General features: G+C 46.6%; 1 protein-coding gene across 14 annotated transcripts in view; it reads left to right on the forward strand.

Annotated features, from left to right (window-relative positions):
• RBFOX2 (RNA binding fox-1 homolog 2) overlaps positions 1-12812 on the forward strand; it is a 272185-nt gene extending 259373 nt beyond the window's left edge. For 12 of the 14 annotated variants that reach the window (XM_046012669.1, XM_046012671.1, XM_046012668.1 and 9 more), the window contains 4 exons: positions 22-61; positions 8873-8961; positions 9315-9387; positions 10918-12812. In XM_046012669.1, coding sequence (XP_045868625.1) covers positions 22-61; positions 8873-8961; positions 9315-9387; positions 10918-10962 — 247 coding nt within the window. In that variant the 3' untranslated portion in view covers positions 10963-12812. The remainder of the gene's footprint in view (positions 1-21; positions 62-8872; positions 8962-9314; positions 9388-10917) is intronic. The other 2 variants (XM_046012665.1, XM_046012666.1) reach the window with 1 other exon arrangement.
• Positions 12813-13558: the final 746 nt, after the last annotated feature.

The following is a 13558-nucleotide window of genomic DNA, read 5'->3' on the forward strand; positions in this document are numbered from 1 at the left end:
TTTTGTGTGGATTTTCTGCAGTGTGGTTTACCAGGACGGATTTTACGGTGCTGACCTCTATGTAAGTACACACACCGGGGCCTTCTCGACCCATTCCCTGACAAGCCAGCCTTTTTTTTTCTGTTTCTTTGATTTGGTTTGGTTTGGTTTTTTTTGTTTGTTTTTTTACATATAATTTGTTTAATTTTTATTTTCTTTTTCCTTGTGGATATATATATATATATATTTATATATTTAAGAATGCAAGCATGCTTCTCTGCCACTGCGCTTGCCCCTGGGTGCAAAAACTGAGCCTTTGGGTTTCCTGATCATTGCTAGAGTCAGTCTACTGGACATATTCTTTTCCCTTCCCTAGACCCACAGATGTTCTGTGTCTCAGTGATTTATTTGCGAGATGATCAGCAGGTTTAAAGTCTTTTATTACTGTCGTGTCATGTGCATACATAAATAACAGGATAGTTATATTAGCTTAAACCAACTCTCTCTCTTTTCTGCTTTTCTTCTCATTCCATAACCCTCTTTAGATCACTGGAACTTTGATTTACGTAGATGGTAGTAAGGTTTTTGAACTACATGTTTTCCTGTTTTATATAATTAGAGCGTTACCCTGTGAAAGGGGTGGAAGGAGCTAATGCCCGTGAAGAATGGGGATAAAGACAGGAAACCAGACACTCAGTGCGTCCAGCCTTGCTTTATCAAAAAGGTCCACAACTGGCAGGTCATTTTCTTGAGAGCCATCTAGAGGGAAGTGAGTGGCGTAATTAGCAACCTAGACTCTTCTTACGAACATTTGACTGTCACCTAGGATCTGTTGTTTCTACCAGCCATGTTAACACCATTATTACCCATTCCTGAAACTGTCTTGTGATATCATGATTGGTTTGTCACAAATTATTACAAATGTGGACAAAGTGACTTGACTGACAAAGAATCCAAAAATTTGCGAGCTTTGAAATCTTTTATTAAGACCTCTCCAGATGATCTGTTTCTGAATGCAAGCTTAGTCTAACCACCCAAGTCATGAACACTTTCTTAAGGAAAATTTGTCAGCGTGAAGTTATTCCTTGGGCATAGGTTAGAATTGTCCAGAAATGCTTTCTCCGCCCTCAGCTCCCCAAATCAGTAAGGGCATATACCTCCGCAGTGAGCTGTTCCCACAAATTTCTGCCAGAGTTTCTCTGCAATCAGAAAACTAATGCACTTTCAGAATATACTTAGAGGTTCTGTGTGTTGGAGGAAGTACAGATAGGATTAAGCAGTCCTCTGGGTTACTGTAGGTGACTGGACACACCTGTCCTCTTTGGAGCAGACCTTCAAAGTTTGCCTTAGTTTAACAAATGATTAAAGGAGTCTTAGCCGTGAATTGGTCCAACCCTCTCTCTTCGTTGTACACATTTCTTAGAGATTGTGACTTTCCCAGATTACATCAATTATTTTATAGCCAAGCACAAAACTCAATTCATATTTCATTATCTCTCTCAGTGCTTTAATTAAAATCCACATCTTTCCTCAGATGGTTTTCAATAAGTAATGAAAGATACATTTTTTTTTTCCCCTGGGCTCACAGTGAAACTTGAGGGTTGGGGAAATACTCCTCCTTTTATACCAAATGACACTTCTAGATATATGTATTTGCATATGATCTTAGCATGTACATTCTCCCATATACATTAGTACCCATATTCTCATGAAACTCATCTTTATGTTATTTAAAGTGTTTTCCTGAAATCTGATCTATAAGAGCATGCTTTTCCACTGGAATTATAACTTAAGTCAAAGGCGTTTGTTTTTTTTTTTTTCTCTCTCTCTCTAATGTTTTCTTTGGGGATTTTTTTTTTAAAGTATGGCTTACTGCTACCTTATAAAGATTTGCCTACTTCCACCTTAAGTGAACCCATCAAATATTTGCTTATAGTTCTCTCATTTCCTTATTCACAGTATGATTTTATTAAGAGAGAGATGATTTTTCTGTGCTTACTGAGAAAATACTCTTGAAAAAAAATTTTTTTAAATCTGACCAAATCACCTTATGAAGCTAAACAGAGATAATTTAGTGACCTTGCTGAAATACTTGTTTGACCAGTGGTGCTTTCTTAACAAAAAGAATTAATCATAATGTTATCGTCCTTTCTTAGTTCCTATCTTAAAGTTGCTCCAAGTGCCAGATCTGACCCCGTGCGGGGAAGACGAGACTGCACAGTGGGGCCGCCGCTGAGCGGGGGCTCACAGGACTGAGGCTCGGGGAACTTGGTATTCCCACTTCCAGCTGTGAGGGAGCAAGGGATGCTTCTTTTACACACACACACACACACACACACACACACACACACACACACACACACTGTTTCCTTGAGTCTGTTCTGCTTCACTCTGTACATTTTGCCACCTGTGGAGATCTGTCCATATACACGGAGCCCTTGTTTCCTTGGAAATAACAGATGAGCGATAGGACGAGTGAAGGGTTTTTCCTCTCCCCGGAGTGCACCGAACCAGAGCTTGAAGGAACATCATGGGGGAAAAGAGTTGAAGCTGCCCGTTTTGTCTTACATTATTCTAATTTAGGCTGTTAATTGTGGAGTTGGTTTTTTGGTTTTTTTGGTTTGTTTTTTTGTTTTTATAACCCTCTTTCCCTGTTCTGTTGTTAGTCCGTAATCCCTGCTGGCCATTTGCTTCCTTCCTGTTTCTCCCGTGGCACTTTCCTCTCGGGAGGCCTGATCTGGCAGTTGTGCCCACAGTTTGTAAAGAGACCCCAGGGAGAAGGCTTGACTGTAGCAGAGAGATCATGAGTCCTCCCCGCCCCTCTTTTTTCTTGACCAGTCGAAAAGGCAGGGTCCACCCTAATTCACGTTTTAGAGGGATAACAACCCGCTCCTAATTCTTACCCTGTGAAAAGCATGCTTGCATCCAAAGGAAAGAAAAGGCTGGTGGGCCCCTTAGCGGGCTTTTTGTATGATTGTTTTCCTTCCACAGCTGTGTTTTTTGAACTGCTCTTCCTGTGTTCTGTTATAGAATAGTCTTACAGGAACCAATCATTAGCGCTAAAATACCTCAGGTAGGAGCGCCAGTGTGACCTGCCAATCAATCAGATTGTGGATTGCAGTGAACAGATTGAACTATACTAACCATTCCAGCTCCACGTTAGAGATGGGAACAGAGGCTTTTTTGGACAACCGAGACTTGTGAGCGTGTGATCTAGGCCCTGCCACCCCAGCCGCGCACCGTCAAGTTCTGTGCGCGACAGCAACTCCCCCGAAATTAAGTGCTGCTGTCCCCTTGCCGCCGCCCGCGCCAGGCGGGTGCTGTGCACTGTCCCATCACTGCCGCCTCTTTCAGTTTGTCAATCGCATTTATCCACGGTGTTCAAACTGGGCTTTTCTACTTGCAGATCTTAGCAGGTGGGGGTATCTTCCCGCCCCCGTGAAAGAAATGAGGAAAGGGAGGAAGTCGAGTCTATGCGGGGCAGGAGTCCTGAATCCCCAGTTGGACCCCACACTGAGACCACAGTAGTGATTGGACCGTGCCGTTCCCTAAGTTTGAAGTTGCCGAAAAATCTAGACCCACTGGGACTCTAAAACTTGAAACTTGTATTCCCCTTGCCCTCTTTGCCTTTCTCCTTAGAACAAGGTCAGTGGGTTCATTTGGATAATGGTGCGTTGTTAGGTTTGCCGACAGCTGGGCGGCTAGGGAAGGAGAACCGCAGACAGCCTGTCCCAGTTTGGCCAGTTTCTTACTGTGCCTACCCAGCGAGATTTGGGAGATGAACTAATCTGGGGAGATGTGAAATAGTGGGGTATTTGAGAGGTTTGATTCATGAAAGATCATCTCTCATCTAGCATGGAAGTCATAAGTGGAAGATAAGAAGTTAATCATAACCATTTCTTCCCTTCACCCCAATTTTAAATAATAATAAAATAAGATTTAAATACTTCTCTTTAAGACCTTCTCATATCTACTTTCCAAAGTAGATAGGTCACTGTCAAAAACAGCAACAATATTCTCATTATTACAGGTGTTGGTATTCACATCTGTGTTAACTCACAGTTAATCCGGGTGCCATATTGCCACAGAAGAACAGTGACCTAAGAGCCCCTTCTGCAGGGTCCATCTACAGCAGTGGCCCTCAGCTGGAGTAGGGAGGAGGCGAGAGAAGGAAGGGGTCAGAATCGGGGAGGGTCAGATAAAGTGATGCCCAGAGACACAACTCAACCCAAGCTCCTTGGGCTAGATCTCTACCCCCCGTAGTGACTTTAAGCACCACACCTGCCTTTCTCTACACCCACCCACCCCCACGCCCCTCGTTCTATAAATCTGCACACCACATGCAGAGAACAAGCTTTCGTGTTGTCTGCTGGTCTTGAAATACTCTTCTCCTCAGTGTCACATAATGTCACTGTCTTCCAGGTAGAAAGAAGGTGTCTTGACATCACATGCTCACCAAAGTCCTGTTTTAATGTAAATCTGAAACCAAAATATAATAAAATTAATGGCTAGGTTGAACTCAAGGGGAATTTCTGCCCGTGTGAGATCATGCCAATGGACAGTGCAGATGAAGGTCAGGTACGGGAGAGGTAGATATGTAGAGCCCTTCCGTTTTCTTCTGGTTAAAACAGAACTGTTTTAGAAAAGTCCTGCGGTCAGTGTGGCAACATTATGAAGTTAATTAAATGATAAAACCAGTTCAGAGTAGAGGAGAGAATCCCTAGCAGGTGTTGATGGATCCTGGAGAGCTGAGACTTGAACAACTAAGGATCTTAAAGGTAACCATGCTTTCCCGGGAAAGAGCTGGAAGCGGAAGGCAGGGATGTGTCACGGATATGTGGAAAGACAGACTGCTTAAGCCCAGGAACTACGTCTGAAGAACCCTGGGTCAGAATGGATGGCTGCTGCCCGAGGGCCAGCACCCAAGCTCGCGGGGTCAGGAAGGGCGCATAGGGGAGTTATAGAGTATCTGGCTGCCCCTTTTGGGAACACACCAGAGGCATTCACAGTGAATTACAAAAGGAATAAGAAAGTAATCCTGTAAAGGGGCACATGTGTGTTTGGACCAGGCTCAGCCATGCCAAGTGGATCCAGCCCTCAGGGTTCCAAAAAGCGGTCCGTGTGTGCCCTCCTACACTAGGGTGTGCCGCGGCCATGCTAATCCCCATTTTTTGTTTTATTTCAAATCACACACAGATAGAGTCTGCAAACTGCTTCAGATCCAACAGGTCTGATTGTGTGTAAATACATATGTCCTTTTTAATTTTTATTCTTAATGGTTGCTTCAGTTTTGCATCAGTGCATGGTTAAAAGCAATACACATCAGCTATTTCATGACTTCATATCTCCAAATGAATTATTTCTCCTCTTTTTTTTTTTTGTTTGTTTGTTTGTGCAGTCAGCTGAAGACATGTTAACATCTCACTCTAAATCTCTCAGTGGAGTCTCTGTTCCCTTCTCTGATATAACAGATGGGTTACTGCTTGTTATAATTATTAACATTGTGGTGTGGGCCAGGGCGAGGGCGGGCGACCTTGACTATTTCTTTGGGCTGGGGAGGGCCAGTCGTTAGGGTCTGGAATGTTAACTCAAGTGGTGACTGACTGTTTCCGTAATGGCAGGTGGTTGTGGCTGCACGCTCTAGTAATTGAGGCTGTGTACTTCACCGAGCTTGTGGTAGAGCCTAGGGCAAACCGCTGTCCCAAGAGAATGCTGGGATAGATAGAGTTAGCCGATACGAGTCTGAACGTGGTGATTTTGCTGGTTGTTTTAGCTCCAGATGTTGGCATGCTTAGTTTTTAATGTGATTAATAAATGTGGCGCCATACCCCCCCCCCACGCCTGAACCCTGTCTCTCCTACTCCCTTCCCGACTCCCTTGTTCTTTTGGAAAAACTTAAGAAACAGTAATGAAAACCTTGGTGTTTCAAACTGCACTTTGTTCTCATGTTCTGTAAAAAATTTCAGACTTGCTAGCAGAGGTAAAATTTGGAGGGGAAAAAAAAAAACATTTCTCGGCCGGGAAGCTTGATGCACTCCAAAATCGGAGTCGAAGTACACATCCGAATTTTCTTTGTCTCTCAGTTTTTGATATCTTTTGTTTAAAGCAGCAGCAGAGATGCTCTGGTGAGACCGTATCTGAGAGAAGTAAATCCATGTTACACAATTTAACTTTTCTAATTTGGGGACAGTCACCGATGAATGAGCAAATTAGTGTATTAGACTGTTATCTGCCCCCCTCCTTTAAAGGGCCTCCTTGTAGCCCCGTTGTAAAGTAATTAGGAGAGTAGTCATTGAAATATCAGCTTTTAAAAAAAAATTAGTGTAGTTTTTCTTAATGCTAATATGCTTCTCAGGCCTTTTGTTGGCAATAAGATTATTTGCATCCCCGTTCCATTTTCCTGAATTTAAATAGAAAAGAACCTCATCACATTCAGACTCCAAAGTCTGAGTTCACTTATAGCAGAAGGAGACTGTGGCAGATAGACTCTCCCCGTCTCCTCCTGGTGTGGAAGGAAGCCTCTTTCCCACAGTCTGATCCATTTTGAATTGTTCTGGTTAACTGTAACATTACCCCCAAACCATTGCCGTTCTGGTGGCTTCTTCCAGGCCAAGGAAGGAGAGGGGAAGTGGTTCTCTCTGTCATTCAGAACCTCTTCTTCCAGAATTAGTGCCCTACCGCTCAGAGCCGTGAGTAGACAGAATCCCCAGTGTCTCCGACTTTACTGAGACTTTCTGAGAGTCGGGTCAGTGCTTTTGAACCTCAGAATCCCTTAATGAGAATGTAGACTCTGCCCTATGGCATAGAACTTCAGTTTTTTTTAAATGTTTTGCTCAGGTAAACATAAATTGGGCTTTAACTGCTTTTATTGCCTTGCCTTTTTAAATTTTTAAAGATCATTTTGGTGCTTGAAGGAACGCGAAGGAGACAAACCACGTACTGCTTGCCCTCCACATTGCCCTTGTTTACAGGAAGTTTTACTAAAATCAGCCCAGCTGTAGACTTCACACCAGCAAACTTCAGTCCTAAACTTAGAGGAATCCTCTGTAGTTATAATGAAGAATTGAGCCTTTAAAGGTTCATTTAAAGCTCAAAATTTCAACTATAAAGATTAGCCTGTTGCTTTAACAGATGGTTTTCCTGCTTTATGTCCTCCTTAGAAGCTTAAAAAAGGAATAAGGTAAAGAGACCCTTTAGTTCACGTACACCGTGTGTCTGTGTAGGTAGATCCAGTTACAGACACGGCTACAGCAGGGGATATGACAGCCCGGGGTGTGTAGCTTTGCCCAAACTAGCCTGGCCTGCCCTTTCCCGTACACCTGGCTGGATGTCAAAGCGAACGTGCTGACCACACAGCCCCGAGGGTGCTTCTTGCCATGGTAGAAGGCCACCATCTCATTGTCAGTGTTCGGTAATATTAATTAGAATCTTCTGATTTATTATATGGGTATCTGTGGACGAATATGTAATTGAGAAAGAAACGTTTACTTCTCCGAGTGATTCACTTGAAGAAGAAAGAGGAGTAGTGCATGACTCCTGATGTTCAGTGAGGGCCACTCAGTGTACGTCTGCCTCTCCGTGGGCTGGCGTCACGCGGCGTCCGTCTAGGGAGCGGGAGGCCCTGTTCCCCGCTAAGGCGGTGTGTCCACTTGAGAGAGCGCGAGTGAAAGGCTGTAGTCTGAGTGCACCAGCTGAACATGGTTACATCTGATAGCGAGAAGAGAGTCATAAAAATTCGCCGCTGAATTAGGTTTAGATGAAATAGATAAATTCTAGAAGGGCAAAGAAGAGGAAACCATAGGGCTCGCCACTTTTTAAAATAACCTGTTTCATGTGGCACTCACTGTTGTGATTATCTTCGAAATACTGAATGGGAGGACACCTTTGGGGGTGTTTGGTTCCCCTAAACTGAGGGGAAGAAACAGGATGTGGGAGTCTGAAAGTCTCCAGGCCTGAGAGGAGATTGGGCCCGTTGGCAGAACAGCTCCAGAACAGCTCCAGAGCCTGCTATGAGACAGGAGCGTCAGAGTCTCCGAATCTTTTGGGAGAGGAGAATAAATGCAGTTAAATGCCCAGGGCGTGGAAGGAGGGCTTCCTCCCCTAGGTGAGTCCTACTGCAGGGTCCTCGGCCGTTTGTAATGTCATTTGTCTGAGTCTGAAGTGTAGATCGGAGCTGGCAGGCTTTGTCTCTGAAGGGCCAAGTGGTGAATATTTTCGGCTTTGGAGCCCGGACGGTCTCTTCACACCTGCGTCCAGAAGCAGGTGGCAGGCTGCGTCGGCTCACAGATCGAAGTTTGCCGCCCCTGATCTGCACTGGGTTTGCCTTCTCCATGTTGCCTGGTTATCTTAGCCTCTCGGCAAACGTGCGAGGCCTGAGGAGCCCAGCCCTGTAGAGGACCTTTCCACTACCTACCGTGATCTCCGCAGTTAGTTACTGGGCAGTAAAGCCGCGGGAGAGCCTCAAGTTAACACGTGCAGATTTAGTGTGTCCTAGTTCTGTAATTTACATTCCCCGTCCGGTAGAGTCCCCCAGCTCCCTGCAGATGCTTGCCCTGTTGAAAGCCCAGCCAAGGCTGTGGAGAAAGATGGATCCGGAATCCTGCCTTCGTTTCTTAAATCGGAGACCGGGTCCTACGGGGAGAGTTTACTTCTGCTACCGTCCCGGATCGGAAAGCGCATCCCTGCGCCGGGCGGAGCTCCGTTCTGTGCCAGAGGAACGATGACATGCAGACCGAGGCAGTTTGAAACATTCTCCTCCCACGTGTGTGTCTGTGTTCGTGTCTGTCCCCGTGTCACTGTGCGCGTACGTCTGCGTGTGGGCGGGTGTGTGTTCGGCCGGCCCCGGGGTGGGGGGGAGAGGTATCTGTAAAGTCAGTTCTCTTCTCTCCTGTAGGGCGGATACGCGGCCTACAGATACGCCCAGCCCGCCACTGCGACCGCGGCCACAGCTGCCGCCGCCGCCGCCGCCGCCTACAGCGATGGGTACGTGCCGCCCGCACCCTCCTGTCCCCACTGCCCGCGGGGCTGCCCGCATGGGCCCCCGCACAGGGTTTCCGTGGGCCGGAGGCCACTCCCGTGCTCCTGCTTATTCTCCTTGTCCCTTTCCTGGCCGTGACCCCACTCCCCCTCTTTCTCACCCCCAACTGCTTCCTTCCCGGGTTTATAGAGGTCCTTGAGAATTCTTCCCAGTTAGCACATTTGGGAGGAGAAGGAGAAGGTTTCCCAGTAAAGTCCCAGGCCCCGAGTTCCCCACAAGTGTCTAGCACAGTAAACCCTCTCATGCTTGAGGAGCGCCGCCGGGGCTTGATCTCTCTGATTGCATTTCTTCTTTCCAGTTATGGCAGGGTGTACACAGCCGACCCCTACCATGCCCTGGCCCCTGCCGCTAGCTATGGAGTTGGCGCTGTGGTGAGTATCACGCGTGCCCTTTGTTTCTTAACCGTTTGACTCCTTTTAACTTGTACCTGCAGATTCCAAAAGATCTAAAGCGGTGATAAATCCGGCCCTTCTTCTGTTGCCAAAGTCCTGAAGCCACAGAGGACTGTCTGGAAGGTTCACATCGCCTTCTTTCTCTGGGTGTCGTAGTGTGAGCCGCTTGGCCTGGTTAAGGGCTGAGAGGAAGGAGTGGTCTTCCCTGAGTCCCGGCATCATTTGGGAGAGAAGGAAAGGAGCAGGTTGACGCTTTCTACTGGCTCTGCTGTCGGGTGCCTGCCTGTGGCTGTTTCATTGATGGGTATTAGGGAAGATGTAGGGGCACCAGGCTTTCCAGCTTTCACACTGAGCTTTTCAGAACATGGACATTAGTCGCAGATGCCGATACCAAAGGCTGTCCCTGCCGTTCCTGAGCCTCCTGGCAGCTGGTGCTAGAAATCACCCAGTGAATGCCTGACATTTTTTTATCAGTAACATTTGTGGCAAAATAGGGTCTTTTCCTGGACGTTGTAGGAAAGGTCCAGAGAGCTCATCTAGAATAACTCCCCACTGCCACTCCCAGTCCCCTCCAGTCGAACCGGAATCCTCACGGCCGTATTTCTGGAGGCCTCCAGGCTACAGCCTGTGCAGCCTGTGGTTCCACAGCAACACTCCTAATGTTGTCTGCTGGGCGGCAGCCTGGGAACGCGGACGGAGGTGTGTGACGGGGAGGCAGAGTGAGAAGTGAAATTCAAGACTTGGAGGGATATGAGAGAACCCGTCATTTCTCACACTCAGTTTCCGCTGATAGGAAGATTTGTGGGAGGAAGTAACAGGGCCCTAAGGGAGTGGAGGTGTGGAATTGAGGTAGAGACGGACAGAATAAAGCTGGTGACGGAAGTTCCTGAGATTTTATATGCCAGAAAGATAACAAGTCCGATCCTGATAAAGGAACAAAGCCCAGTTAAAGCTCCAGAGAGACAGATAGAAATAAATTCAGGTATGTCCACAGGCAGCCTAGCTGGCATATATTCTAGATTATAGAGGAGCTAGGATGAGTTGGAAGTTGACTCCGGTTTAAATCCAGCCCCGGCTCAGACATGGGCCGTGACCGCTGGTGCTCAGAGGAGCCTCTTCTCCACGGACAGGTAACATGGACGAAGGTGAAACCAGCTAGCTGCTTCAGGTCACGGTTGTGATGTGATCGAGGTAAACAAACACTCTCGTGCTTTTAAGCATCACATTATTTACAGAGCTGGTTTTAAACTGTATTGAGTTTCCCTTCTGTGCCGATGGCTGTAAATAATGGAACAAAGCATTGCCGTACTCTCTTGAGACTGTCAGGTCCTCAGTAAGCGTTCTGGGCTCCGGCTTGGGCATCTTAGAGGCAGAAGTCGGTTTCCTGGCTCCGCTGCCCTAGGTAGCGTCTTACCAGTTGCTTCTAACTCCCTTTTCAGGACATTTTCCTTCATTTTCCGTGCTTCTCTCCTCAATCTTTAATTATTTTTATGTCTTTAATCACTGCAGGCGAGTTTATACCGAGGTGGCTACAGCCGATTTGCCCCTTACTGAAGTGACGTGAGACCCTGCAGACGGGACCGCCCCCCGGTCCGCGAGGCCTGGCTATTGCAATATTTCCTAGTAGAGGAACTCTATAGCGAGATGAAGAGGAAAACAAACAAACAAACACAAAAACACAAAAAAAGAGAATACTTTTTTATACCTCACTATGTTCTTTGAATATGTATTTTTCCTTTACATTTCTGCCTTTAATTCTTTTGTTCCAAAGATTGTGCATTTTTTTCTTTTTATTTTCTTTTTTTTTTTAACTGTGGTAAAAAAAAAAAAAATAATGCATTTCCATGTCTGTATGTCCGTGCTTAGCTTATTCTGTCAATCACGGAAGAGGCAGTTGATGAGGAAGGGGAGACCCTAGGAGCTGATGAATGCATGTGATCAGAAATCAGCAGACAGAGCTACCAAAGTGTATGCGGTGCTGAGTGGCTGGGTGGGGGCGAGCACACGTGGAGGAGATCTTTCTGCAACAGGATGTTCTTCTAGTCTTCTGAGTTTCTGGTCTTCGGCAGGCAGTTCTGATTGGCTGTGGCTGGAATCCACATGCTGATAGACGACAGGAATTTGTGCTTGCAAAGCAAGAGGATTAAAAGGACACTTTCCTCTCCTCTTCCCTCCTGTCTTCTCCATCCTTTTTACAATCATCTTACCTGCACAGCCTGAGTCAGTTGGCATCGTCTTTGGAATTATAGTATTAATATTTCCAAACATGCTCTCAGACTGTGGCTAATAAACACCTCATTAGGAAACTGATCTCAGAATGAACTCTGGAGTGTGAAAAAGACCATTCTCTTCTTTCCTGAGATCCTAGCATTCCTGCTGGGCTTCTTCCCCTTTCTCTGAACCACAGCTTAGCTCATCTATCCTTCTATGAACTCACTGCTCCCGAGTCCTCAAGAGTCAGGAATTTAGGACCCAGGGACGGGAGAATAAATAGCCAGCGACCACATTTCTCGGCTGGAGGGTTAGAAGTACGAAGTGTTGGGAGCCAGTAAAGAGGGCAAGGAAAAGGGATCTCGGATGATGTCCGGCATGGCTCTGATGTTCCTGTGCTTTCTCTGGCATCAGGAGGTCAGTACAGGGTATGAAGCATGCGAAGAGTGTTGGCAAAATGTGAAGCACCGAGTCCTGGGGCGGTTGTCCCTGGAAGTTTGTGGTGATCAGGGCATGTAAGGGCAGGCAGAGGTACTTTGTACTAACTAGCTCCAAAGCCATAGGAATTTCCATCTTCCAGAGCATTCTGTGAGCCACTTCTCTGTCCATGGTCTTGAGCTCCCATGGCCTCTCCACCTGGCTCCTCATTATCCTCCAAAGACATCCAGCCGAGCACTTGACCCCTTGGCATACATGAACACTACAGGACACAAATCCAGAGCCCCCGGGGTTCCTCCCCTCCCCTAGTGGAAAGAGGGTGTGACCTGGCAAGGATCTCAGTTGCCAGAAAGAGTCGTGTGGTGGCCACTGTGGCGAGTCACTCCTGCGGCCCCCCCGGCTTTGACTTCATGCATATAGACAAAGTAGAGGAGAAGGCGTTTCTCTTCTAGCCACTAGCTGTCAGCGATAAAGGCAAGGGTCCTGCAGCATTTCCGAAACGAAGGCATTAGAAAACAGAAAAGCACGGTCTGTTTGGCTCCCTGGTCTATTCACATTGGTACTAGGGTGACCTCTCACCCAAGGGATAGCTGCTAAAGGGAGTAATTCAGAGACATGGAGCTTCCGGTTTGTTATGGGTTTGTTTTCCATTTGTTTTGTTGTTTTGTTTTGTTTTGTTTTTTTACTCCTGCCTCCACACATGTTCTTGACTGATAACTGATTCATGTCCCTGAATTAAAATGACTGACCTATGACAGCATCAAGCATTCTTTGTAAGCAGAGTGATCGATCCGGGAGGGACTGGCCTGTCGTGTAAAGTACATGCCTTCTCCCCCTCTCTCTCTGCCGATGACTGGGGGAGAGGCTGTCCCTGAAATGAGGGGAGACATCAAGGAAGCTAGAGGCCTCGATGCAATCTTACTGATGCTGGGGAGGAATGCATGGACTAGGGGACATCAAACTGCCCTGGGCCATTGGCCATTTTTATGGGTTCCCCTCCCCAAGCCAAAGTTTGGTTCGTTGCTGTTAAGACAATTTTTGTTGTATGTATATAAATATTTTAGTTAGAGGAAGGGGTATGGGATGTGGGGCTTTCACTGTTCTAGGGAATGGGGGCAGGGAGGATTTTTTTGTCTTTTCTTTTGCTTTTGTTTTGAGGGAGAGCTTTTACTCACTAAAGAAAGAGAAATTTCATGTCATGTTCAAATAGGGGCCATTCGCAGAAATGGCAAGCCACCGCGCAGTGGAGACAAGGCCAAATTTTAAATGGTTGTGTCTGTAGCAGGGGAGGAGAATAGGGGAATGAATTTAGTAATTTTCTGTTCTTTTTTCCAAGAAAGAGACAAGGATGGTGGGCAAGGTAGAGAAGGCAGCTCCCACTTTTAAAAGAGGCAGAAGCTCGAGCTTGGGCTGCCTTTACTGCATTTCAGTTCAGCTGGTTCTGGCTGAGGACTCGGCAGGCAAGCTCTGTGCGCTCTGCTGCATTTGCAGGGATGGTCGT

The sequence above is a fragment of the Meles meles genome, chromosome 7 (assembly GCF_922984935.1).
Source record: "Meles meles chromosome 7, mMelMel3.1 paternal haplotype, whole genome shotgun sequence".
Lineage (NCBI taxonomy): Eukaryota > Metazoa > Chordata > Mammalia > Carnivora > Mustelidae > Meles > Meles meles.